Source organism: Corvus moneduloides, chromosome 20, assembly GCF_009650955.1.
Source record: "Corvus moneduloides isolate bCorMon1 chromosome 20, bCorMon1.pri, whole genome shotgun sequence".
Lineage (NCBI taxonomy): Eukaryota > Metazoa > Chordata > Aves > Passeriformes > Corvidae > Corvus > Corvus moneduloides.
The window spans coordinates 7,277,501-7,305,453 of record NC_045495.1 but is presented as its reverse complement, the minus strand read 5'-3'; the positions used below and the strand labels follow the sequence as shown (position 1 = coordinate 7,305,453).

Genomic DNA, 27,953 nt, shown 5'->3' with positions numbered 1-27,953 from the left:
TACTCTGTACTTCATATGGTTTAGTGTGATTATTCAGATTTAGCATTTGGAAATCTGAACTTAAGCAACTGATAGCATCATGATCAATATAATAAGAAAAACAGTATTTTCTAGCTGTCTTGACTGAGAAGAAATAAATCCCTTTCTTCCTAAGCATAAGACAGCAAATTTGTTGTTCTATTGTCATGATTTTAACTCTTCCAATTTTTATGCTGCAGCAAAACTCTGTATGCAGAAGAGCCTTTTGTTACTGAATTTTTTGCCCATAAGAGCAAAGACGAAAGATTCTGCCTCAGACAGTTTGGAAGCCCAAGACCTGGATGATCCCCAGCAGTATGTGAGTGATAAATGCCAAAGACGAGGATCAGCTGTGGACATGGACTTCCAGGCAGCACAGTCGGTGTCATCCAGTGCAGGAACTCACCTTGTTTCAAAAGAGGGGGGTCAAACATCACAGTCTGATCTGAAAGTTAAACAAATTCCAGACCTCCACCAAGCAGAAGCTGTATCTGCATTTCATAGTAAGCCTGGTGAAAATACAGTTTCACAGCAAGAGGATGTGTCATCCCCTCCTTCCACTCCTACACGGAAGTCTCAGCTCGGCCGGGGAAGACTGAGGCTGCTGTCGTTCAGATCAATGGAAGAGCCAAGAGCTGTGCCTACTGTGAAGGAGAAATATCCTATTTTGAAGAACATATTAGACTTTATTAAGGATCAATCACTTTCGCATGAAAGGTAAACAAATTGAAAATGTTGTCAGTTATACTATGCAGAAGGTTGACTTCACACCTCTGCAGGTGGGCTAAAGCATTTTAGCAGCAAGATAATATTGCAGAATATTTTGTATATGAACGTATCAAACTTCAGTTATTCACGAGCATGTAGGGGCTCAGAGAGTACTATTTCATTTCATTTGCTTCCATCACATAGAACAGAGTATAAAAAACAGTCACTTGGCAATTTATTGTCTTGCTTCCCGAGATGTGTTTTGCTTTTTATCTACGAACAGCAAAGATGTGGTGTACCACTCCTACCAATCCTTGGTACCAAATATAAAGGAGTTGCATCTCTGATTAAATTACCTGGTCTTCTGAAATGCAAATCAAAAGAGGGATTTCCAATTCTCAGCTTGTCTGTTTGGGGCTCTAAAACATGGAGTGGTGCAGGAAGAGCTGGATTCTGTTCAAAGCTTTATCACTCACTCCAACTGTTACACTGAAATACAGTTGGAAATTCAGATACAAAGCAATTGTGTAATTAGTCAAGCACTTCTTGAATTGTCATTTATTTGTGTTGTTTTAAGCACAGTGTTTTGAAGTTTTCACTTACATTTTTTGCTTTCAGTGTTTTAAAGGTTCTTGCTTTGAGAAAATCCCAAGGACAGAATATTGTGGAAGTGCTCAAGACCATCCGCCAGTGCCTCGACTCGCTTGGGCAGCCACACTGCTTTCACCCACCCTGTGTACTTTTTCTCCTGGAACTTCTGGCCTGTCAGAAAGATTTTACAAAGTAAGTAATTATTTAGGCAAATCTCAGCCATGTGATTTACTGTCTGAGTTCTTGTGTTCCTCCAGGCATGTGTATTGACAAGAGTAGAAAGTTCTGCTTTTTAATCCACGTGGATAATGAAAATATGACTTGAGGTTTAGTTTTCAGGCTAGTAGGCATATCTTGTGTACTTCATTAAAAAAAAAACCCCAAAATTAATAATTATTTTCAAGTGGGACTTAGTTGCACAGCTGTTCATGCCATGAACATGTTTAGGTCTGATTTCTATGTTGTGTCTGGCCAGTGTTGTCAGAACTCTGTCACTTGGCTTTTCACTTGTCAGGAGCTTTTGTGGTCATCTTGCAATGCACTGATTTCCTTTAAGATCTTGATTAGGTTTTCATAAAGCAACTTTTTAATTTAAAGGAATGTTCTCTTCTTAGTGCTATGAGAATATTCTCTTTGCCTGTTTTGTTTCATCACTTCTGATTCCTAGTACAGGATTCTTTTGGTTTTGTTTGAAACTTCTAGACTGTGTTCTTAAATAAAACTAACATCTTTCCCACTTTTGGGGAGGGGTTAAAAAGGGCCTGTTTGTAAAATTTGCACCAATCATGCTACCTAAAACATCACAGTGAATTCTAGGCTACTAAGCCGACTCTTTAATTTGCAGCTACTTTGGAAACTTGGAAGGCTGTGGTGCTGAGCTACACAAAGAGATTCGAGAGTCCTACTATCAGCTTGTTTTGTTCCTGGTAAATTCTGTGAAGGGATTTAGTACAATTAATGACAGGTACAGTACATTGCTTGCTTTATTTATGTGAAATTTTTTTTTTGCATTCCTCCACTCCTCTTCCCTTGTCATTTGTTGTCATCTAAAGCCTTAATTAATTTTGACTATACTTTCCGTTATTTACAGAACTAAATAAGGAGCCTTGATCTTGTGATCAAAAGTGCCAAGTTAGCTTTTTATTACTAAAGGAATAAAGGAAAGCACAATACATTTATTGCATTTTGTAGTTACAATTCTGCAGTGTATCGCTGAAGCTTAGTAGTAAAATACTAGAAATGGCAAATTTGCCATGGAGTACTTGGGCAAGACTAATGCCACAAGAAACATGGCAATTCTGCAGCCATGCTTTAATGTTAAAACTCATGTTTTGGCAACATTCTGGTTAGAATTTGGAGGATTTACAGCCAGGTGTCCTAGAGAAATGAGAATTTTATGGCTATAATGTCAGTCTCTCTGACAATAACTTTCAAGTCCTTTGTTCAGTTTCGTGAAATTGTCAAAAAGGTTTCAAAGAGAACAAATTCCTGCAAATACCAAAAAAAAAAAGCTGTACTGCAGAGACAAACCCTCTTGCTAATGCTCAGGCAACAGCATTAGCTTGATCTTAACTGAATCCAGAAGGAAAATCATCTTTATTTCGAATTCCATAGTCTGTACTTGCTAAATTGTGTAAGTTGAATACTTTGATAAACCTGAGTTCCTGCCACAGGATTACTTTAATGCATAGTAAAGCGTGAAATCAGTGTGTGGTGGTTTTTCTGCCCCTCCTCCCCATACACAATTCCAGCTCTAGGTCTGTCAACTTTAGGTCAGCTTTAGAGCTGTCATGTTTCAATGTCTTTTGTTTTTATTTAGGTCGTTGCTTCCTGCCTTATCCTGTGTGCAGACAGCTCTTCTCCACCTCTTGGATATGAGCTGGGAGCCCAGTGATCTTTCCTTCTTTGTTGAGATCCAGCTGCCACATCTCCTCATGACGACATCACAGGAGAACATCAGTATCCATGACAGTGTCATTAGGTGAGTCAGGAAGAGTGCAGCTTTCACATGCTACTAAATACTGATTCCATTTTACCCAGAAAGGCTCCTGAACTTCGTGCTGGAACAAGCAATAAGAGTGCTATTAACAAGTATGGCACAGTTTTGACCAGTATCCAGTGGCTTAACTGAAGTATTTGAATTTTTTTTTGCTAGTGCAAAAACCATGGAAATTTTATCTTTAACCTGATTACTACTGGAACACTTCGCTTGTTTGGCAGTGTAGCAGGAGGTAGATAATGCTGTTTCTTGCCTTGATGAATGTTAAATGTTTTTAACACCTTCATGTGGCAATTTTATAGTAGTTGTACTTGCACATGAGCAAATGTGAAGGCCAAAAAACCTGAAAACATCTAATCTGATCTGCCAGCATTCCAAAAGCTGTTTTGTAAGAGTAGGTTTTCCTGATTTTTGCATTATGGTCCCCGTATGTATTTAAAAGCATGTCACAGAGGCAAGAAGCAGGTGTCTGTATGGTCATTTATTAACCAAGTGAATAATTCTGGTTTTATTAGCATATTGTAGCACTTTGTTCTTCATTAAAACGTAAAGCTTTATTAAAGGGAATCCTGATTGCATTCAAACTTAATTTTAAGCTTGCTTTTCTTTTAGTCAGTGGAGTGAAGAAGATGAAATTGCAGACTACAAGCAAAACTGTGAATGGATGGATGAATGTCAGGATGTAATGTTTGAGACCTGGTATGAAAAGATAGCTCAAGCTGAGCCAGAGAAGCAGAGAAAGGTGACCTCATGTTTTGTATATTTATCTGCAGAAGGGATAAATAAGAGACCTCTATAAGCCAAAAGGGGAGAAAGGAATCTGGTTTATAATGAATTTTTATGAGTTGGATCTCTGTAGACTTTCAAGAGTCTAAAATGATTAAAAGATCCCCCTTCATTTTTGGCAGGGGAAGTGTTCTGCTTTCTGTCTGAGGCTTTCTCAAAGTCAGAAAATAATACTCAAGTAACTGTGTTGATTTTTTTGCTGTAGATGCACATGTTTGTTGCTCGTTACTGTGACCTGTTAAACGTGGACATATCCTGTGATGGCTGTGATGAAATTGCACCGTGGCATCGCTACCGCTGTCTGCAGTGCAATGACATGGATCTGTGTAAAACTTGTTTCCTTGGTAAGAACCATTAAATAACCCCTCAAAACCCTGTGTTTGAAACCAAAGTAGCATCTTGTAAATTATACACAAAATAAAGTCAAACACTTTTCTTTGGAAATGTTTAACTTTTCTTTCCCTAATATGTATGTGAACTTGAAATTAGGAAAGGGCCTTTCCCAGAAAGATTTTACAGGGAAATCTTTCTTTACAGGTGGAGTTAAACCTGAAGGACATGAGGATGACCATGAAATGGTGAACATGGAATATGCCTGTGATCACTGCCAAGGAGTTATCATAGGTCGGAGAATGAACTGCAATGTGTGTGATGACTTTGACCTTTGCTATGGATGCTATCATGCAAAGAAATACTCTGACAGGTATTAAAAATGTGATTTGCTTTCCCCCACGTGGCAGTAAGACAATATTTAGTAGCTAAATACAATCAGTCATTCTCACGGTGCTTCCTATAAAGCCGCGTCTGACATCAGAACATCTCCTTGGTGTCCTTTGGGGAAACAAAGATAGGACCAGTTCAGCAAAAAAGTCTGGAAACCTGCCTCAACCTCTGAAGTCACTTGGTAGCAATTGTTTTCTGGATGTGGCTAGGAAAGCTGCAGAAGGAGTTACCAGTCCTGTATGACAGGATAGAAGAGATGATCACTGCTGTGGAAAACAATTTCAGTGCTTGACACCAGAGGTCATAAAAACCAGGTGCACAGTTTGAACCTCTGGAAAGTGTTGGGTTTTAAGTGGTTTCCTGTTGAAGATGTTTTGTGTTGACTGACTGGCTATGTTGGTTAGCAAAACACCAGCTTGCATTCCTAAATGTTGTCCCTTCTCCTTCCAGCCACTTGCCCACCCACAGCATCACGGTGTATCCCATGGTGACCATCCGAATCAGCGACCGGCAGCGCCTCATCCAGCCCTATGTCCACAATTATTCCTGGCTGCTGTTTGCTGCCTTGACTCTCTACAGCGCAGATCTGGCAAATGGGGAGGAAGTAGAAGGAGAGAAACTGGATCCCCAGGTCCTCAGTCATGCCAGAGTTCTGCAGCATCAGTGCATTCAGCTCATTGGGGACTGCCTGATGAAAGCACAGCACGGAAAAGGTGAGTCAGCTCCTCCTGCTCTGAACAATGCTTTCTACCAGTGTCAGAAATGTCTGTGGTTACTCACTTTAAAGTTTCCAAAGGAAAGGGGAAGCTACTGTGTACTTCACTGAGAATAACTGTTTATGTAGAAAGCAAATGTAGAACAACTGTCGTTCAGGGTCATTGGAACATGGAAAATCGAGTGCTTGAGAAAATTAATTTTATGCTTACATAAACATTGGAGACAACTTGGCAAGTCTGTGGTTGTTTTTTTTTCCATCTTAGCTGTTGTAAAGGGATCAGTCAGTACAGCTTCATGTTCTGTTACTAATGTATCACTGACAGCTGAAGGACAACAAATAACTTGGTGGAAAACCTTTTTGTTCTGCACCTCTTACGAAGAGATTTTTAACTGTGTTTGTGGTATAAATTTCTGGCAGTGGTGTTCATTTGTCTGGAAATGGAGGTTTCTGTGAACAAAAATCTGGTACAGAAAATAGGGGGATATAATTGGGACCTATGGTGAATGTATCAAAAATTCTAGACCAAAATTAAAATAAGTTTGCTGGTAGTTTTTGTGAGCAGCTGTAATACAGCTGAAATAACACCACTACCAAATACTTGTGCACACTCATTAATTAATCTGTTTACAGTATACAGTTCTATTGTGCAAGAGGTCAGAAGATTGAAAAATAAGACAAATTTCATTTGCTATTCATAATTTACACTCTACTGCTTTCTTAAATTAAGACCTCTACCCCAATGGCATCTTTGAGGTGGAAGATGTCACCACCTGTCCATGACTAGTATTTAATGGAACTACATAATTATATGAGCCTGATGGAAAACATGTTTTTGATGGTGTTAATGTTCAAAAGAAGTGTGTGAGAAGTTTGTAGTTCTCTTTTAAAGTGTTTCAGTTCTGCTTTTTGTCTGTCTTACCACTCAGCAGCTAAATAACTTTTACAACTTTCATGCTCCCAGGACTGAAAAACTTAGCTCTCCTCTGCATGTTACCAGAAGATGAGACTTTCTCAGAGAATGACACTGTTTCAGGCAGTCCTCCAACAGACAGTGCTCCAAAAAGTCATCCTGGTGATGAAGCAGGGAAGGGAAGAGATGAGAAACCCAGCACAGGCTCTTTGGTGCATCGTGGTGTAAGTATCTGTTATTTCCAGAACCACTGATATCAGATATGTGATCTGGTATTAGGCATCTTCAGATGTTCAAACGGCCTATTCTGAATGGGGGACTGAAATAAGGAATAGTAATGATTTCATTTATAGGTAAAAGTTGAGGGGCAAGGGACAGTTGTCTTTTTCATTAGATCTGGCTGATCAAAAACTTCTTGTTCCGAACTGATTCACAAAAGTGTTGGGGGAGAGGGGCATGTCTCATTTTTTGTGAAAGAGCTGTCATTTCCCCTGGTTGTTAGCACTGTTAAGTAGGAGAATGACTTTCCTACACTTTTATACAGTGTTCAAAACTATTGTAGTGTAATAATTTTATGCAGAGAGATATGAGCAAAATAAAAAACCGTAATTTAATTGTATGGAAGCTTAAGACATGAATACATCAATACATTCTTCAGTAAAATGTTTTGATACTCAAAGGAAAATGTTTGTCAAGTGCAGATGACTGACTTCTTTCCATGTTTGTTCCTGCAGATATTAAATTTTGTTTTAATCTTTTAGTACTTTTGTTTTATTTTTAGGGGAAAGGAGATACTCACAAGGAAATCCAGTCTCCTCCAGAAGATAAAGTAGGAAAACAAGAAATTGAAATCAAAGCTATCTCTGCAAAGAAAGCTGTTGTGAGACAAGAGTCAGACTTGTCTGTGGATAGGAATGTTCCTCCAACAGGTAAAAAATGATTTTTCATTTTCCCTGTTACAGAAATACCCATTCATCTGCAAACAAACAGCTGTCCTTTTTATTCCTAATCCAGTTTTGTGTATTTTCAAATGTCTGTCTGCTTTGTGAAAACCTGCCAGACATTGCTTTGAACAACTGCCTTGCAGTTGGTTTAAAGGAGTCTGGGAATCGGAGTAGATTTCCACAAATATTTATCCATCTACAGAGATTATCATTCCTGTTGGGCTAACACAACATTTGTGTGTTCTGATGCACTTGGAAGCAGAAATTGTATTATCTTGTTAAAGACTGGGATTGTAAGAATTATGATAGTTAAATGGATCTGTCTGTAGCACTGTCCTTTATATGTTTTTACTAGATGGTATAAATTTCTTTGCCTTCTGTCTTCCCTACACTTTTATAAAGACTTTATTTTCAAATTGTAATACTTCTTTTTATAATTTCTATTTATTTTTCGATTTGGATTATAAAAATTAAGCTATCACTTATTTCTTTTATTTTTAATGTCACTTAGGGGATTTTCTTCTTTTGTTTTTATTTAAAAGCAGGTGACTCCCTCTCAGAGGATTTGGCCCAAAAGCCAACAGAGAAGGTTTTAATACAGAGCCAGGAACAAGTTTTTGCTGAATGCTCTCAGAAGAGGATTCTGGGATTGCTGGCAGCTATGTTACCACCTTTCAAATCAGTTAGTTCTTTTTACTTCCATCTGGGTAGTTTTCTAGGTGCACAAATAACATGAATAAAATTCATAGGAATTAAATGTGGGATATGGGCCCTTGTTGCTTACATGTTAGGAACTGTGAATTAGAATGTCATCAGACATTGACATCACTAAGGAGTGTAAGGGCTTGTTTCTGGGTGGAGGAGAGGGAAGGGAATTTTTCTATCTGTGAGGTGGTGTCCTAACTGTTCAGCAGAGTTTAAATCTTCAGTTTAGCTTCACATGTCAGGTCACACTAACAGGCCAGTAACCAAAGTAGGAACATAGTCCCTCATTCCTTTTGTCCCATTTGAAAGACCTTTAGAACAGAAGCTTTTGCATGTGCTGACTTTGACTAAAAATCTTGTTTTCTTTCCCTGCCTCACTGAGATTTTTCTCTCTCCACAGGGCTCCACAATGTCTCTGATCAACCTGGAGCAAATACTTCCACTGATGTTTCATGTTGTAATCTCAAATGCTGGCCACCTGAATGAAACTTATCATTTAACCTTGGGACTTCTGGGCCAGTTAATCCTCAGGCTTATGCCTGCAGAAGTGGATGCTGCTGTGACTAAAATCCTTTCAGCCAAACATAATTTGTTTGTACCAGGAGATGGGTCTACAGTGCCAGAAGGATGGAAGACAACTCATCTTCTGTTCAGTCTGGGAGCTGTGTGTTTAGACAGGTGCTTCTTACCTTAACCCAATTAGTTAATCTCTGCTGAACAGTTGTTTTCATGTGTGCCTTGTGCACAGAGGCTTTTTAATAGAAAGGTAATTAAACCTGTACCCTGGTCATGGAGGAGCTTACCATCTGCAGCCCTTGTTGCAGTGGGAATCTTAATTTCCTTCCAGAAGAAGGCTGGCTGCTGAAGAGTGGCCTGATTTCCTGTGCTTGCCTACACAGCATGTCATGGAGGAGGAAGTGAGGTTTGGAAACTACGAGGAAAACCAAAAATACAGTCCTTTATTTTTTATGTGACATTATTTCTCTCACATAGTTACAAATCCCTTGTGTAACTTGGGAAAGGACGAGGGTGTGTCACGTAACTATCACCAGTGCTGAGTTCTGGATGTGGCCCTTCTGTCTGAGAGTATTTGAGAGAAAGGGTTTTTTATAGCAAAATAGCACTGGAAACATCAGGGAGGGACTGATTTTGAAGATCCTGAGAAAGCACTCGAGCATTCTGAGATTAATGTCATGCCCGTTAAATGTGACTTATTTTTTACTGTAGCTGTGTTTTACAGGGGGGAGTTCATAAACAAATAGAAAAGCATATGAAATTTAAAGGCAGAATATCCAGATCATAAGCTGAGGGAAAGGATTTTCTCAAAAACTAACTTTAGTGTGAGGAGACCAGTCCCTGTAGGTTATTTGTGTGATCCACAGAGTAAGCAGGTAGTCACATACATGGGAAATAAACCTCTTGCTGCCATCCAAACAGAAACTTCTGAATTCTAAACTAAAATTGAGAATTAACAGTGGCAATGTTCAGGCACACTTTGATTTGGGACTGTAAGTGCTCTCAGAAAACAGAGTAGTATTTATGCTCTATGGCAAACAAAGCAGAATTCATGTGTCAGCTGGCATGAAAGCTTCAAGTATTTAGAAAAACAGTTCCCTAATGATTTGAAAGCTGCAGCTGTGCCAGATTACCAGTGATATGCTGTCTTGAGGAAAAATAGCTTCAGGTAAGTCTGCAGTCAGCCCTCCTAATGCAGCCTGCTCTTGCTTTGCAGTCGTGTAGGTCTGGACTGGGCGAGCTCCATGGCTGACATCCTTCGCTCTCTGAACGCCTCTGCGCAGTGGCACGATGTGATTGCTGCTTTCACTGACCACTGCGTTAAGCAGCTGCCCTTCCAGCTAAAGCACACCAACATCTTCACTTTGTTGGTGCTGGTTGGCTTTCCTGAGGTAAGTGGCCTGTCAGTCTTAAAGGAAACGAAATTGGTTAAAGCTTTTAGGTGTCTCTTTCTAAATACTCTGGATTCCATCAATTGGGGACACCCTGTATAAACTCTCAAAACCTGGTGTGTGTCAGAGTTTGCATCTTTTCACTTGTGCACAATTAACGTCGGTCTAATGAGGAATAATGAGCTGGTTTTGCCTGGCATTTCTTTATAACTGCTACAAGCAAACCAGCTTTGTTTGAGTATCAAAAAGGACTTTTGTACAAGCAAAACAATCCATTCTCCATCTTGATGTTCATAACTGATACATTGCCTATGTAACATTAAGTTGGTTGTTGTAGGCATTTCTTCTATAGACTCGAACTGCCATTTTCTAAAGATCAGCAAATACCTGGCAGCAAGCAATGGTTCAGCTAAAAAATACAATACCAAGAATAAGCAAATATAACCAATATAAGACATGGCTGTGTATTTGTAAATAAGTGTTCCAAATCCTAACTGAAGTTCTGCTGCCATTTCAGGTGCTGTGTATGGGCACTCGTTCTGTGTACATGGATAATGCTAACGAGCCTCATAACGTGATCATCCTGAAGCACTTCACTGAGAAAAACAGGGCAGTGGTTGTAGACATCAAAACCCGAAAGAGAAAAACAGGTTCTGTGACATTTTTGTTTTATCAGAGAATCACAGAGTATTTCCTTACAGTTTGTTATGGATACCCAAAAGCAAATGTTAACTAGACCACTCTGTGCAGGTCTGCAGAGTTTGAATTCCATTATTAGTAAGTTGCCTGACTTTCTGCTCATAGGTTACCAAATTCTGCTTGCAAGTCACTGCCAAATTGCGAAGCTTCTGCAGTAATTATTTCAATTATCTTTATTCAGAAAAGGATTTAGAAAACTGTTGAGACCATTCTGGTAACTGAGAAATCTCAGAAATAGGCTTTTGATGAAGCAGTTGTTTCTGTTTCAATATTTGTGTACTGCTTGTGTCTTACCCTTTACAAACGTGTGCTTAATGTTGTAAAATAATTGCTAGTTTAAAAACAGTATGGCTATCCCTAAAATCTGAGACCAAGTGAAACATTTAATATACAACAAATCAGTTGGATTTTTAGGAGCAAGGGCTTTTTGTTTTGTATGACCTAATATTGTGAAGTTAATAAAGCAAAGGTTGTCCTAAGATTTGAGTACTGAAGTTGTGTAAAAGAAATTTGGAAAAATCAACAGACTAAACTGCTTTTTGATATTGAAGGAAGATTTGAATATAAAAGCTTTTCTTTTTGTTTAACTATTGACATTTTAAACAGTAAGGTCAGCAATATTTATTTCATCATATTGATTGCAGGTCAGAATTTTCCCCATTTGAATTGTAAAATACAACATGGGCTGCTTTGCATGCTGTACTGCTAACCTGCAAATATGTGTTGTTGCCAGAAGTGACATGGGAATAGGTGTTAAGAAACTTGTACTGAAAAATGAAATACTTTCTTGACTGTTCAGGGAATCTGAGATAATTTTTGTATAAGACCTTTATTAGAACATAATTGATGTAAGGATGTCTCATGTCTCAACCTACTCATATCTAAGAGATGACTCCACAACATTTTGAAGTCAATCAAGTGAATTGTATTTTCTCTCTCTTGTAGTGAAAGACTATCAGTTGATTCAGAAATGTGGGCAAGAAGGCAGTGATTCCCAGACCCAGCTGAGACAGTACCTGCAGCACTTTGTCCTCATCTCCACCCACCTCCTGCAGACCAGCATGGACAGTAGCTATGCTGAGGCAGTGGAAACAACTTGGGTCTTGTCGCTCGCTCTGAAGGGCCTTTACAGAACTCTGAAGGTACCTGGCACATAAAATATGATAGAGAAATAAAAACTGATGTTCTACCCTGTGCTACAGGAGCTTGGGTATTGACTGAGCGCACTGGGGAATTACCACAAGGGTATTTCTCTCACAGCTGGATCCCTTTATGCCCAGTCTGTAGGGAGCTGAAAATGTTGTTGTTGGGCTTTAGATAGCTTTTGTGAGTCTGAGCTGGAAGCTGTTTTGCTTCTCCTCTGTGGGGGCCAGCCATTCAGGAGAGTGCAGGAAGAAATTTGTAGAGTTAACGTTTTATGGAGTGAAGTTCACTTCTCTCACTCCTGAAGTATTTTTTTTTTTTTTGGACTGTCAGATCAAAACAGATACTCAGTTACCACTCTGTGCATGTCATAGATGATACCCCTAAGGGATTTGAAGTGGTGATTTTTATTTTAGGGAAATGAAAGAAAAAGATTCCTCGTGTAGTTCATCTGGGCAGGAAATTCACCCGAGGCTGTGTGCCTTGCAGGCACTGTGATGCATTGTTCCTTACTTAGTTCTTTATTTGTGTGTGTGTCTATGTGTGCAGATTCATGGATTTAAGGAGATCCAAGCTGCCTTTCTGCAGTCTGGTTTACTCAAACTTCTAGTGAAGAAGTGTAGCAAAGGAACTGGCTTCAGTAAGACTTGGCTTCTCCGAGACTTGGAGGTAAGAAAAGTGACATTTTGTAAAAAATCAGGCTTCACACAGTGGCCTGAAAGGTTATAGCAGTGCACTGCCCTCCTGGGAAGAAACACTCAATATTATCTCTAATTAATTAATTAATTAATTATCTCTAATTTAAAAAATGTTCACATAACTGTGTCCCTGAATCTGCCTCCTTCTGCCCATCGTAATCATGTAGGTAATAGTCTAAATTCTTTGAAACAGGAACTGGTTTTCCACTAATCTGATTTTATTTGGAAAAAAATTTGCAGATGAGACATTCCTCACCTACTCAGATTGTTTAATGGATTTTATTTAGATTGTTCTTGAAAATTCCATTCTTCAATTTAGAAAATATCCATGAAAAGCATGATTTGCACAAGGTTTTGCTGCAGTGCAGGTGGGGAGATCAATGCACATGTGGGCATATTCTTTCACGGTAGTTGTTAATTGCTGAAAGGTAAGTGTGGTTCAACTATTAGTTATGTTTTATCTTAGGCAGGAGTTGTGTTAATTCATATTTAGGACTATGCTGAAGCCAAAGGGCTGTTTTCAAAGGAGAAGGGTATGTAGGAGCATTAGTGGCATTTTGGTGATAGTTACCTTTGCTCTGTTTTTGTCTGGGAATCTTCAAATCTTTGATGTACTGAAATGGTTAAAAAATTATTTTCTCAACTTTCTCTGCACTTTCAGCTAATCAGTGAAGTTGTCTTTGCAGCAGCACGGAAGGTGTAACTCATTAGTGAAGTGGGAAATGGTTTTGGTTTGTGTTTTGGGGGTTGTTTTCTCTTTTTAGGTGTTGCTGCTTTGTAAAATAGCATGTGTTAAGCACTGTCCAAGTCTGATAATGTTCTTCTAAAATGCTGATTGCAATAAACTAATCATACCTACAGGTCTCACACTATATGCTACCTTTTTTTCTGTGTAGATTTTGTCAATAATGCTGTATTCCTCAAAGCAAGATATCAGTTCCCTGGCTGAACAGGAGGATACTGAACTGGAAGACAGGGAACAAGATCAAGATGTGGAGCAGCCTGTTGTTGGTCCTGTTGATTTAGAGCAGAATAAACTTGATCCTCTGGAGGGCCTGGATGAAGCCACCAAAATATGCTTCTTGGTATTTAAATTACTTTACCTCCTTGTGGGTAAATGAGCATTTGCTAGTTGCATAAAACATTTGGTAGTTCATATGGTTGTTTTTCTTCTAGATTTACAGAATATGGGTCTATGATTTCAATGCATCATTCTTTAAAGAAAATAAAATAGAACTACTAATGAATGCTACAAAATCATTATACAGTATGTTGCTAAATTGCTTCTCATTATTGCTAATCCAGATATTAAGTTCATTAATTCTCTACCTACAAAGTGGAGAATAATGCCTAGGTCATCCTTAAAGAAACTCATCTTTCTTTTCCCCCTCTAATGCTGTTTGGTTTTTTTTTTCATTTCTTTTTGCTCCTTGCTCAGATGACACACGATGCACTTAATGCACCTCTCCATATTCTTCGAGCCATGTATGAGCTGCAGATGAAAAGAACAGATTCTTTTTTCCTGGAAGTTCAAAAGAGGTACGGAGAGTCTGGGTGCTGCAGAGGAACAGTGGTGGGTGAAAATCTAAAATCCTCTCGGTGTTGAATAGGAATTCTTCCAAGGATAAGATTTGGTTTTCATGTTTAAAAAAGTAAGGAAATAAACTCCTGCTAAGTTGTATTTATGGAAGCAAGTCAGCATCTTCTGAAACACATCACATGCTCTTCTTTATGTGGTAGCTCCCATATCAAGAGCTGCTATGGCTCTGAGTTCTGTGAACTGAGGAAGAGTCAAGAGCTCACATGTGGCTTCTGGTACTCAAAGCATCTCACAGAGACACCATGTTCTCACAGAAATGAGTGATTTTGTAACATTTAAATCCTTTGGCTTGTTAGAACAAGTTAACGTGATAAAAATAGGTAGAGTTTAATCCTTCCAAAACAGAAGGTGGGAAGATTTAATTTGCTTTTAATTGCCCTAACTGAGTTTGCATTACTTTGGAAACACATTTGTGTATTTTTGATTTTCTTTTGCCTCTGTTAAGGTTTGATGGGGATGTAATCACAACGGATGAGAGGATCCGGACGCTGGCTCAGAAGTGGCAGCCCAGCAAACGCTTGAGGCTGGAGGAACAGAGTTCCAAGGCAGTGGATACAGATATGATCATCTTACCCTGTTTGGTATGGACATCTCTACAAACAGGAGCAATTGGGAAATAATGAATTTTGGCATTGAGTAGCTTCTGTTTAGTAACTTCAAACCTGAGAAATCTTTTTTAAACATCTGAAATAATCTGTTACCAATGTTTTATGTCAAAATGAGTGAGCAGGTACAAGAAGCAAGTATTTCTTCCTTGTTATTCCTTCCTTAAGGAAGAGAAAGAACTTGATTCCCAGGTCAGGAGAACAAATTGTGATTACAGGCTGTAATTTCCTCCCCTTACACAAGAGAGATTGTATCTCATTGCTGTAAGCTTATGCCATGCTACTGTTTCAGCATATCATTGTTATCTTACAGTAAGTTCAGCAGAACAAGGAAGCAATGAATTTTTCTTGCAGACAGACACTACACTCACAAGCTTTAGGTTTTGCATTCAATAGCAGGGTCCCACAGCTCTGCTTTATTTTGGGGGCTCGTTCCTGGCCGTGTGGTGTCACCAGCACAGCTGTTTATCAGTTGTACAGCTAAGGGCAAGGAGCTTCCTGAAGCAGTTTCACATAATTATAAGAAAAAAAAATAGGCCTTTCAACAGCTTCTGCACAGGCTGTGAAATACGCACTCCTGGAAATAATCCAAACTTAACTGGACAATACCCTGATTTTGAAGTTATCTCAGCCTTAAGTCAAATTTGGACCAAGTGATCTCCAAAAGTCCCTCCCAACTTGCCTCATTTCATGGCACCTGGTTAGCTTTGCCTCTGTAGGTCAGCTTCAGCTAACGCTTCTGGTTAGAACTCTAACTGCTGTTTGCACAAATGCATCAGTGTATAGTGAGGTCTGCTGACATAAACAGTGTTTCTCAGGAAATATGTCCCTCTAGCTGTGTGAGAGATCCCACTTTTGTGGGTTTTTTGGAAAATTCATCTGTAAGTTCAGCTCGCAGTTTGACTGGTCAGATATCCAAACATAAGGCAGTAAATTATTGACAGCCTGTTTTCAAACTTGCATTTCTCTTCTTGCAGTCAAAGCCTGTACTCTGTGATAAAGCAACAGAAGAAACCAATCCTGTTGCCCAGAAACTCATCACCAACACAGAGAGTGACCTGCAGCTCAGCTATGCCAAGCAGCGACGCACCAAGAGTTCCATTCTCCTGCACAAGGAGCTGGACTCCAGGAGTAAAAAGGCTGTGAGGGACTACCTGTATCGTGTGAATGAGGCAATTGCAGTTCTGTATGCCAGGCATGTGCTGGCATCCTTGTTAGCTGAGTGGCCTGATGATGTGGCAATAAATGAGGAAATCCTAGACCTCAGTGGCCCAGCCCATATGACATACATCCTGGACATGCTGATGCAGCTAGAGGAGAAGCAGCTGTGGGAAAGAGTAAGTGGATTTCACTTAGACATGTGAGCAAAACCTGTGCCTACATGCCATGAGACTCTGACTAACAAAAATACTTGAAGTTCCTTTTTTTTAACTAAATTGAAACTCCAAAATTTAAATTAGTTCTGAAAAACCAGTTGGGATCTGTCAGTATCTTGATGTGCTGATCTTGTTAACAGAAAATGGAAAAACTAGCTCTGTGGAGAGAGCTCTTTCAGTTATGAAAGAGAAATTGGTAAAATAGGCAGTCTGTTTTGAAAATAGGCAATCTAGATGGTAATCTAGAGAAACTGGTAAAATAGGCAGTGCCTTTTAAAAGCTGCTTTTACTTAGATCTCAATGTGTATATTGTAATACCTGCTACTCCACTGATGAGCTGGTGGTGGAAGTGATCTTGGAATTACAATAGAATATTGTAATGAAAGTGTCAGCTCAAGGCTTCACGGCAGTCAAAGCAAATCAAGTGCTGGGAATCTTCGAAGAAGGAATGAAAAATAAAGCAGAAGGCATTGATATACCACTGAACCAATACTGTGCAGTCTTTTGGACTGCAGTGACTCCCTCATCTCATTAAAAAATACAGATGCAGTACAGCTGGAAGAGGCCTAGAGAAGAATGGCAGGGGTTATTACAGCCATGGAATAATTTCAGTATGAGGAACCAACTCATTTTCTACATTCTGGATCTTTCCCCTGTGGGGCATTGAGGGAGAAGGAGTAATGGAAAAGTCTGTTCCTCTTTCTCTGTAGATTTAAAGCAGTAAATAGCATGCAAAAGCTAAGAGCAAGTATTATTCACTGGCCCTCCCAGTAAGAAAACAAAGGAGTGTCAGATTAAGGTAATAAGTGGCAGGTCCAAAACAAACCAAAAGAACAGGTTCTTGACACAGTATGTCATGGAATTGTTGCCCCAGGGTGTTTTAATGGGTTCAGAAAAGGGCAGGATGAACTGATAGAATAAAATCTATTAAGACATATTAAATGCAAAAGTGTAGCCTTTGTGTTAGGCTGTTCTGCAAGTGCAAGGCAAGGAGTGCATTCAGGGAACTGCTACATGCTGCCTTTGGTTTTCAAATTCCTTCTCCCAAGAAATCAGTTTTTGGCTGATTTGGAGATGAACCTGCTGGTCTGAGCTGGTATATTAGATTTTATAGGAGGAGTTAGGAGATGGCAGGTGAAGAGATGTAATGAGTTGCTCTGATGACCTGAAAGGGCCTCAAGTGACAGAACTCTCCATTCAGGGCTTTTGTGCACTTTGAAAAAGTAAGGAAAGGGGAGACACAGGTGGTTCTGAATTATATTTAGTGTGTCCTGATACAGATTAAAGGGCATTTTTGGGAGGTTTTAAGGGCAGAAAATGTGCATCTGCTGCTTTCAAAACTTCAGCCACCTAATTGATACTTAATCATTTCTTCATAGGCACAGAGTTGTACATTTTTGAAGGCTAAAATGTATGACATATTCTATTCAAATCAAAACCTGTAGGTACAGAAGGCAAAGGTGCCTGTTTAGTATGTTAACAAAGTTGTCTATCTTACTTGATGACAGCTTTAGTTTGCTGTTAATTACTTTATGGATTAGCCTTGATTCTAGCAGTTGTGGGAAGAGATGTAGCCAATATCTGCCATGTTTTTATCAAATAAAGAATGAAAGATTCAGAACAGAGGACAGAATGAAATCTTCTGTGCTTATGGAGATGACACTTGGTAGGCATCATTTGTGAATTTATCTTGTTTCTTGCTGGTACATTGATTCCCTCTTGCAAAATACTGTGTGGCTGGACATGACTCGTGTCAGCCATCAGCATGTACAGCTGTAAATGTTCTTTTGATGGTAAATTGTATTTACATGACGTTGCTTCTCCCCAGATTCTCCAGAAAGTGCTGCACGGGTGCAAGGAGAACATGCTGGGGACCATGGCCCTGACAGCCTGTCAGTTCATGGAGGAGCCAGGGATGGCAGTGCAGATGCGGGAATCTCAGCATCCTTACAACAACAACACGAGCTTTGAGGTGAGGCAGGCATGGATTGCAGTGCATGACTTGAAGCTGAAATCACCAAGGAGTTGGAGCAGAAGCCTCTCAGAGTTCCACATGGGTATCTGTGGGACTCCTGTGCTTGAAGCAGCTGTGAAGTCTGTTCAGTCTTGCTTGAGAAAGGCTGATGTCAGATAGCTGAGGCCTTGCCCTGCAAAGAAACGTGTTCAATCACGTGCTCAATTTGTTGTAATTCAATCATATGAAAAGTGCATAACTTACATGGTTTTACTGTGCATGTATTTGAAGTAGATCAGATTTGTAAATGGTTTCAAGGCCTTAATGATCAGATATATCTATCCTTCCATCCAAAGATTTGTTTCAGTTGGCCTGTTACTCCCTTGTGCTGTTAGATGAAAGTAGGAGTGGTGTCTTTTCTTGTATTTCTCATTTGAGACTCTTCCTCTGATACAAACAGGGGATTTTCTGATTTTCTTTTCTTGATACTGTTTGAAAGCATTTTTCTGATATAGTTTCATAAGTAATTATTGCCTCTGGGCAGTCTTGGGATTTTTAATTTTAATTTTCCCTGCTGCTCTGACTCTTCTGATTTTTATTTTTAAAATGCATATAACCCCGTAGGTTCTGGCAGTGAGATCAATATCAGCAACAATTGCTGCTTTTGAAAAAGGAAAGCATTGCTGGCAATTAATTTTACATGCTTAACAGCTAATGTGAACAACAGGCCATGCTTTACATTTATTAAATTGGCTCCGGGTAAAAATATCAAACAGTTTTTTACTCACGGAGATGCTGTAATATTTTTTATATCTCGCTTGTTTGTATGGTGAAAGTTAAGTGGGTTCTGGGTGGTACAGTGTGACAGGACACACAGCTGCTGTGTTTATTTCTCAGGATAAAGTTCACATTCCTGGTGCTATCTACCTCTCCATCAAGTTTGACTCTCAGTGTAACACAGAGGAGGGCTGTGATGAGCTGCTCATGTCCAGCAGCAGTGATTTCCAGCAGGATCGGCACAGCTTCAGTGGGTCTCCACAGAAATGGACTGATTTTGAGCTTCCAGGTGAATATGCCCTGATTCAAGGTTATATAGGATATTGCTGGGACTCCTGAGAGAAACTCCTGATGAGTTAAATGTGGATGTTCCTGAGATGTGTAGGAAAAAAGCCAATCCTTTCCTTGTCCCACTCTGTTTGCTCTCACGTGCTACTCTTGCATTTGTTTCTCAAAAGTGGCTTATCTGTTGTTGTGCTGTGACCTTTTCTTTCCAGCCCTCAGTCAAAGCATGCACTCAGCTACTGGAAACAAATTTGATCTTGGTTCTGTTCCAGCACAGTCCTTGTTCTGCACGATACTCACTTACATTGTTTATGCCTTGTCTTACTTTCCACAGGAAGCACATTTTCTAATAAAAAAAAAAAAGATAGGCTTATCTCTGTCTCCGTGCTCTGCTGCTGCTCTGAGCAGAGAGAACCAGTGCCAACGCCTTGGCTGCAGCTGGTGCCACAGAGCTGGAATAAATTTCCACCTGGAAAAAACCCAGGATTTGACTGCCAGCTGCACTCTGGATTCTCTGAGCACATTTGGGAGAGCACAGTGCAAATGCCAGGGAGCTCGAGGACTGCACAGTCCCCTGCTTCTGATTTTAAAGTGTTTTAACCCCTGAGCACTGGGGCACTGCAGGAAACTATTGACTTCCAAGTACTGTCAGCACCTGTAAAGAGATTTAGGAACTTTCTTAGCAAACCAATTCGGGTTACAAGGTGCTGGGTTTGAGTTACAAGGTCCTAGTTAGAAGCAAATGTGTGTTCTGTAGAAATATTTTAGATTTTTGTGAACTTCTGTCTTCTTTTTCCCCCCAAATAGTTGTGGAGGTTTGCCAAGGAGCTGAACTTCGAGGCTCAGTGTTTAAAGCAGCTTTGGCTGTGAAACTTGAATTTCACCTTAAGAAAGTTCATTTCCAGCCTAGGCTGTCTGCGTTAAGGCTCTTGATTTCCGCAGGTTTTAGCTGAAAACAGACATTTAAAGGCTTCTGGGCTTTTAATTTGATTGCAGGGCTTTCTCCTATGAGTAGGAGAGAACGTTGTCTCCATTTCATGATAAAAAGGGAAATTCTTTTTTAGATATTTCCTTCTAAATCCTAAAAAATGTCTTCAAAATTTTTGTTGTTCATGAAACTTTGAAATTCTGCTTCCCAGTGAAAACTAGCCTGCTTGTCCCAGGGTGACAGGCTTTTTCATGGGGCAGAAAGATATTTTAAGTTTTAACAGCTCTAATATTACATAGCACAGTAGGTAAGAAGATGTTTTGTGCAGCATTACAGCCAGCTACCAGGATTTATCTCTGAAGGTGTAGATGCTACAATGACAAAAACCTTTTGAATCTTTTTTGCCTGATTGTTAAGTGGTCAAATGTTCTGATAGTCCTTCTGGTTTTAAGTGATTAAGTTTAACAGTTTTCTTCCCTAGAGTGAAAATGTTCAATTTAATTTTCTGATGTGTAAAAATTTTACTTTCAAATATTTTGAACCTTTTGTCCAATGAATTCGAGTGTTGTTGTAAAGAACTTGGCTGCCTATATAGGGGTTCTTTTTTCATAAATCATAACTGATCCAATAACACAATTGGAAAAGTGAAGTTACATGTGCAGAATATGGAATTTCTTTAATTTCCTCTATTTAGTTGTCAAAAATGTAAAAGACATTATTCTTCCTAGAAGACATTATCCTTCCTATCCAGTATCTTTAGACAGGGGAAACCATTGTGGGTTTTGCTTCAGCTTCCTCTTTGTCACCCTGTTCTGTGTGTTTCATAGTTACCAAAAAATAAAAGACCACCTCTGTTGAGTGAAGACATCTAGGATGAATTAATTTCAGAGTTTTCATTTAAATTGTGTTTGAGATGGCAAAACTAACTCAGAAGGTAGTAATGTGGGCTTTCTTCCTTCCCTGCACATAGGAGACACACTCTACTACCGATTTACTTCTGACATGAGCAACACTGAGTGGGGTTATAAGTTTACGGTGACAGCAGGTCATCTGGGAAGGTTTCAGACAGGTAAGAGATGCTCAGAATGTTTTGGAAAAGGCCTTTTTTAGTCATTTTGCTGAGCTTTGAGAAACTCGTGGTTATCCCTTTTTCTTGACTTAGAATTTGCATTCAATGTCTTAGAAATAACACGATCAGGTTTGTTCAAGTTGAAACTCAACTGATGTCTCTTACTTCCTGTGACTTTGGGGTAGAAATACAAATCTTCACAGAGACTTGGAGATTACAATTATAATAATGTAATTTGCATCCAAAATCTCATTATATGATAGTAATTACAAAGAGTATTTAGTAAACACTCTGGGATTCCGTAATTGGAAACAGAAATAATGGTAATTGCATTTTTCAAAAGTGGTTATCCATTAAAACAGGATGGTTCTGGGTCTAATTTCTAGCATAAGATGTTTTGTTAGTTTATTTTAGAGTTTAAATATTTTGAATGAAATTGAGGCTGGTGGATAATTTGCTATCAGCAAAACTCTACTGCACATCACATAATATGTGTTTTGTTTGCCTTATTTGGGCAAAAAATTAATGTTGGATATGATTCTAATTTTTATGTATGTTTTGCCTCAGAAAAGAGTTGCCATGTCAGGATGTAATCCAGAATTGTCTCAGATCTTTGTTGGTATTTTAATTCAATATTTCTGGCTTGCCAGAGCAATACTTGGTGTATGGAGAAAACTGACTATGTGAACAGAATGTCCCCCTACAAAATGTAACAGCTGTTTGAATTTTCTTTTTTCCAGGGTTTGAAATTCTAAAGCAGATGCTGTCTGAGGAAAGGGTAATTCCTCACCTCCCACTGGCCAAAATCTGGGAGTGGCAGGTGGGGGTGGCGTGTCGCCAGACGGGTCACCAGCGTCTGAAGGCCATCCACCTGCTCCTGAAGATAGTGCAGTGCAGCACCCAGGGGTGAGTGCACTGCTCCACACCCTGCACCAATGGCAAAGGGCAGGGCAACAAAAAGGCACTAAACTGATACGATTTTGAAGCAAAAAACCCCTTGTAATTTGAAGCAGGTATTCTTAATTTGCCGGATGGATACAATTTACAGTGCTTTGGTAGCAGAAATTTATTACTTTCTCTTCTTTCCTGGCCTTTAAAAAAGTCCAATGAATTCAAATGTTGTAAAGACAAAAAAATCACCCCAAAACAGGATGAAGGTAGATTTCAATTAATTTTCTAGAAATTATTCTCTTTGTATTAGTTACACTGCAGAATTAAGGTAAGGATGAAATAATAACCTGGTGATGTTCTGATTCTCTGTAAAGTAAATAGATTTTAAATTATTATTTTTAGTTGTACCACTAAGCCTGTAATTCAGTTTTAGAGGGGATATGTGTCCTTAAGCTTATGTATGTATGGCATGAGTATCTCTAGATGCAAGAGCATTTAGCAAAGTGGTTATTTTTTATTTTTAACTGTCACAAATGCATGGTTTTGTTCTCTTAAATTTGATTTGGTTTTGGTTTCTGTCCCACCTCCCCATTCCCAGAAACGGGCATGGTGGTTACTCACCATTGCATCACGATTTCATTTAAATTACTTTTTTTTCAGAGACTGTGACCTCACCTTATTGAAGCCACTTTGGCAGCTTTTCACCCATATGGAAAACAATTCATGTCACGATACAGCCAAGCCTGGTATTCTCCTTCCTCTTCATCGTGCACTGGCAGAACTCTTCTTTGTGACAGAAAACAGAGTTACTGTAAGCAGTTCCTGTATTTGTATCCCTCTTTTCCTCAGTGCTCGGATTGACAGAGAATTCAGTGTTACACTAATTGCAGTTTTCCTTTATCCCTCAGAGCTACAGAAACATTAACAACTTTCTCTTAAGGAGTGTGGCAGCAAGTTCTAATTAGAGGGGAATTCTGTTACCTTATCCATCATGAGACTTTAAGTAATAGTCATGACTATTAAGGCCCTAAAGCCACTGTTTATTCTGAGAGGAATGCTGGTTTAATAATTAATTTAAAGGTATTTGCATGTGGTTTTCATTGAGTTGATTTTGAACTTTAAATATGAGCAGTGTCGTGAGCTCATTTCTGTGATCACAAACTGCTCTAGTCCAGGAGAGTCTGGTGTGCAGTTCTGATACCTTTGGTTCTCGGGGACTGCTCTAATGATCAGCATTTTCATGTTAATTAGTAGAATATCACCTTTGGCAGAACCACTGGTGTTCATTGCATATTTTCTGGCTGCAGGAGCTTGGATCTCTACAGGAGTATTTGCTTGCCTTAAATACTGAAGATCATCTTCATCGCTGCACAGCACAGGTAGGACTGCACAGCCACAGGGCTGGGTGGGTCTGTGATCTTTGTGGCAGACACTGAATGATTTCTCATTGCCCAGTGGAGTTTATAAAAGAGATATTAATGTACTTGGGCATTACAGTACCTTGACAGGCCTCTGAAAGTTGTGAGTGAACTGTGCACAAAAGCTTTTCTGGGATATTGGAAAGAAATTCTTCCCGTGAGGGTAGTGATGCCCTGGCACAGGCTGCCCGAAGCAGCTCTGGTTGCCCCATCCCTGGAAGTGTCCAAGGCCAGGTTGGATGGGGTTTGGGGGAATGTGGTCTGGTGGAAGGTGTCCCTGTCCATGGCAGGGAGTGGAATGAGATGATCTTTAAGGTCTCTCCCAATCCAAACCATTCTATGATTCTGGGTTTCTATTTCTGTTCAGTTTCATACAAGCATTTCTTTACACTTTGGGATTGAGGAGAATATTCGGTGTGACTTTGTTGTTCCTTTTCTCTTCTAGGCCCTGAAAAACATTGCTGCTATCAGCCTTGCCATTAACTATCCAAACAAATCAACAAGTTTCTGGAATGTTTAATACTGGCTCAGGCCGGAGTGCATGGGATAGAGTAGTTTGTCCATAGGACATTGGAACAAACATCTTAACTTCGTTCAGGAAAAGTTCCTTCAGCTTCAGTGTATGAGCACTCTGCAGCCTTCCTTCCTTCCACCTTGATGTAGAATTTGTAAAAGTAACAGCGCACTTCAATGAAAAAGCACATCCTGAAGTAACTCACGCGTCGCCTACAGTTATGTATGCACATATTGTAGCATGTTAGAGTAAACAGAACAATATTGTTTTTTATTCAGAGGAAGTAAAGGAAAGAAGGTAGCTGAAGTATGAGAATGGAAGGCCCCCATGTTGGTATCATCTGCTCCCGAGGAAACTTGATCCGTTTGGAATGCGTCAGCTTCAGAAAGTACTGCTGAACTCGGGGTGATGCCATCAGCAGCATCTGTTGTACATCTTCAAAGTGAAACAGGCAAACCAGAATCTGGTGGCTGCTGCAGAAATGGTCCACACTTGAATCCTGTCATTTTTGCTTTGGAGGCTACTACCCAAGGAAAAGGATTTCAATTCTTACTAAACTACAGGTTGTAAAAGAAATTGTGGGTGATTTGCAAAGCAGTTGAAGGATTCCAGTTTCAGAGCATCCTCGTGCAAGAGCTTTGTTTCTCCTGTTCTTTGATTCATCCATCTGGGTCACCTGTTCTCACCTTGCTTTATCTCCAGTGTATTATTCCAAATAGCCCATTATTGTAGTGCAGAGAGCAAAGGCTGGCCCTCAGTCACAAGGCAGTGGTGATATGAAGACGTGGGGAACTTACATGTTTCTCAAAAACCGCATCTTTACAAGAAATTATTCACAAGGCGTTTTTTCCTTTAGTTATTTCAATATTAGTGGCTTAGGAGGTCCTTCTTGGCAATGTTGGGAACCCAGACTCCCAGCACTCAGGGTAGGGTTAATGATCAATCCACTCTTATCTTACAGAGCAATAACCACATTCCTCCTAGTGAACATGGAATAAATGGCAGACCTTCTATGCTGAAATAAATTGGCTTTCTTCCTGCACAGGTACATTGGTTATTCCCTTTCCAAAGAGTTAACACTGAAAGATTTGGGCGTGTATTTTGTATACCATTGCACAGTTTGTAGAGCTGGTCTTGTAAAATATAAATTCAGATTACTTTTAATGCTAATTATTTTCTTCTTCCCTTCTTCGCCCCAATGTTGGACTATGGAAAAAAAAGGCAGCCAATAGCTCTAGTAGTAAAAGAATGCAAGTTGTATAAAGCAGTGGCTCTGTCAGGAGGGAATGTATTTATTGACCCTGTTTGTCTTAAATTTGAGTGGTGCCTAAATACCAGTGCACAGGAGCCCTGCTTTGAGGGGTGTCCTCTGAACTGATGGTCTTGTCAGCTGGGGCTGGAGTTTAAGGGTGGCCCAGTCTCCCTCTGAGAGGGAAACATGCAGTAATACATCCCTCAGATTTTTTTTTGATGGCCTCTAGTGCTGTAGAGTTTTGTTTTGACTTCTGTTCAGCCAGGTGAGTGCACAACAAGTGCTTGAATCAGAATATGAGTATTCTGCCTGAAAGACTTAAAAATGAAGACGAGAAGCACCATGTTGAAGCCATTGCCTTCAGGAATGGAGTGGCTCTCTTAGCAAATGAGAATGCCAGGATTCAGGAAAAGTGTAGTATTTGTCAAAGACTGAAAGGCAGCAGAGAGATGCTGCTCTGAAAGCCCTCCTTGAGCATCCTGAGTTGATTTCCTTAAAGACATCATGATGGGAAGGGAATTATCAAGGTTGTGGTGTACCTTTAACGCACGAATCATTCTGTTCCCACATCCAAGCAAGGTGTTGGAGTTTGCAGCCTCCCTGCAGGGGAGTCAGAGATCCCTGGGGAGCCAACTGCTTCACACCTTGTAATTGTTTGAGCAGATTCTGGCCACGGGAGTTGCTCCACCAAAAGGAGACGTTCCTAAACTGATGCCAGGGAGTTGTATGGATGGGGCAGGTGAGCACTTGGAAATGGCTTTCCTGGAGCAGTAGGACTTCCTATTCACTGCCTCTGTGGGCATCCGTGGCTGGGGAATCAGGGATATGCAATGGGCTGCTGTGCTGGGCCGTGCAGCTGCTGAGATCTGCCTGTTCAGTCAAAGAAGGCTTTTTCTTTTTTCACATCAGGGATGAAGACTGTAAATAAACCATTCATAGAACCTGTCACAGCTCTGTCATAGTCACGTTTTTTTCTGTTGGACTGTCCTTTTGCTTTCTGGATGAAGACATAAGGCTGCAAGGATGACACAGGAGTGGCCAGAATTCCTTGCTAGGCATTACCACTCAACTTACTCTACCAGCAGTGACTGGCCTCGTGAGTCAGTCATCTTGCCCTGAAGGAACTGTCTAGGAACAGTGTCCACTAAATATAATTTCTACCCACTAGATGGAACTGAAGGACTGTGACCTGAGTTGACACTGAATCTGTTGCTGCCTTATAACTCAAATCATTAATTATGGATTTTTTAACAGACAAGAAACACTGATTTTTTTTTTCTTCTGGTAGCTCTAAAGAAAGAGGAATAGAATACCAATAATGAATATTCATGATCAATCACATTTTGAAAATTATGCAGAAGTTCCAAGCGGATGTGAATGATGCTATTGAATTGTATAAAACTGTCTGGAAAACAGGTATGCTGAAAAAAAAATGTGCCTAATATAAGAAAAACTAAAAAAGTTGTCCTGCCTGAATCACCTATGATGTATTTAAAACAAACCATATTGTTCCTAATGATACATTTGACTTGCTTTCATTAAACACTTAAAAACAAGAGTTTTATAATTTCTTTTCTTACGGGTTTACTACTTTGCAATTTTTATCAGTTGTTTAAAATATATCAGACCTTTAGATTTATTCCAGTTCAGTTCAACATGTAAAAAGAAAGCTACAGATGTGGGTAAAATATGCAAATGAAGAGAAATATATTGTAAAAATTCTATAAAATCAAAAAAAGTACAACACGGTGTCTGTTTCTTGTTTGTTTTTCTCTTCTCCTCACTGAATGTTTAATGCTGGAGTTTGCAGTGAGATCCAGGGTTTTCTTAGGAATCTTTATTTTCCATGCCTGTAAGCAAACCTGCCTGTCCCCATGTGGTTGGTAAATATCTGATACTGCATCGAGCTATGCAGGAACCAGACTTCTGGAGTCATCTCTTAAATTCTGGCCCTGCTGTTTACATTCCAGTGGCCTTACCCTAAAAATTCAGTTTTCCCGTGGATATCCAGTGGTTTCAGTGCCTGTGTGTATTTACTTTGAGACCTAAAAAGCACATCTGGAGACCCCAGATGTCTCCAGTAAAGCTGGGATTGTGTTGGTAGGTGTTGATTCTAATTACTGATATTTATTAGCGGAAGTGCTTGTGCCTACCTGGTCCAGTGGGTTTAATTGAAAAGGTTGTTTGCCTTGGGTTTGGCTCAAGGAAAGGGCTGTGTCGAAGTCAACATCTTTCTGTATTTGCCTAAAGCTGCACGTTGTTTCCTTGGAGAATGGTCTAATTAGGTAATTTTATTAAACACAAATAATGGGATTTGAGGGTGTGGAAGAGCGAGGATTGTTCCCTGAGGTTTGAGGTTTCAGCTGATAAATGTGAAAAAATTCAGTGTAATTGCTCTGAAATGCAGTGTGGTGCCAGGCATTGGAATGTAACAGGGCACATCCATAGCACTTTGGATCTGCTTTTCAGATCAAGTTCATTAAGACTGTTTTTCTTCCAAGAGATCAAAGGTAGGCTGCAAGTTGGCTTAGAAGTGGGTGACTTTTAAAAATCTACTTTTAGGAGAAGGCTGAGCTGTGTTTAAAACAGAACTGGCCCAATCCCTGCATTTTCACAGCCCAGCTCAGGTCTGGTGTTTCCAGTGGGTTTTGTACCTTCACAAACATGAGGGCAAGACCTGCCTGGTTTTACCTTTTAAACCTGGAATGACTGCAAATCCCTGGAGTACCCTGCTG

The 27,953-nt window shown here is 39.7% G+C and overlaps 1 protein-coding gene across 2 annotated transcripts in view; it reads left to right on the top strand.

The window, feature by feature from the left end:
* The window catches only part of ZZEF1 (zinc finger ZZ-type and EF-hand domain containing 1), a 56,189-nt gene extending 29,227 nt beyond the window's left edge, over positions 1-26,962 (top strand). Inside the window, exons 29-55 of one of the 2 annotated variants that reach the window (XM_032129758.1) lie at positions 219-735; positions 1,345-1,509; positions 2,162-2,281; positions 3,137-3,298; positions 3,929-4,058; positions 4,308-4,446; positions 4,640-4,805; positions 5,276-5,538; positions 6,505-6,677; positions 7,235-7,382; positions 7,943-8,079; positions 8,503-8,780; positions 9,835-10,009; positions 10,527-10,659; positions 11,654-11,850; positions 12,401-12,520; positions 13,446-13,634; positions 13,988-14,088; positions 14,595-14,730; positions 15,732-16,091; positions 17,959-18,102; positions 18,982-19,150; positions 21,045-21,143; positions 21,884-22,049; positions 22,695-22,845; positions 23,342-23,413; positions 23,898-26,962. In XM_032129758.1, coding sequence (XP_031985649.1) covers positions 219-735; positions 1,345-1,509; positions 2,162-2,281; positions 3,137-3,298; positions 3,929-4,058; positions 4,308-4,446; positions 4,640-4,805; positions 5,276-5,538; positions 6,505-6,677; positions 7,235-7,382; positions 7,943-8,079; positions 8,503-8,780; positions 9,835-10,009; positions 10,527-10,659; positions 11,654-11,850; positions 12,401-12,520; positions 13,446-13,634; positions 13,988-14,088; positions 14,595-14,730; positions 15,732-16,091; positions 17,959-18,102; positions 18,982-19,150; positions 21,045-21,143; positions 21,884-22,049; positions 22,695-22,845; positions 23,342-23,413; positions 23,898-23,972 — 4,685 coding nt within the window. In that variant the 3' untranslated portion in view covers positions 23,973-26,962. Of the gene's footprint in view, positions 1-218; positions 736-1,344; positions 1,510-2,161; positions 2,282-3,136; positions 3,299-3,928; positions 4,059-4,307; positions 4,447-4,639; positions 4,806-5,275; positions 5,539-6,504; positions 6,678-7,234; positions 7,383-7,939; positions 8,080-8,502; positions 8,781-9,834; positions 10,010-10,526; positions 10,660-11,653; positions 11,851-12,400; positions 12,521-13,445; positions 13,635-13,987; positions 14,089-14,594; positions 14,731-15,731; positions 16,092-17,958; positions 18,103-18,981; positions 19,151-21,044; positions 21,144-21,883; positions 22,050-22,694; positions 22,846-23,341; positions 23,414-23,897 lie in introns of both variants that reach the window. The other variant, XM_032129757.1, reaches the window with a different exon arrangement.
* The last annotated feature ends 991 nt before the right edge of the window (positions 26,963-27,953 follow it).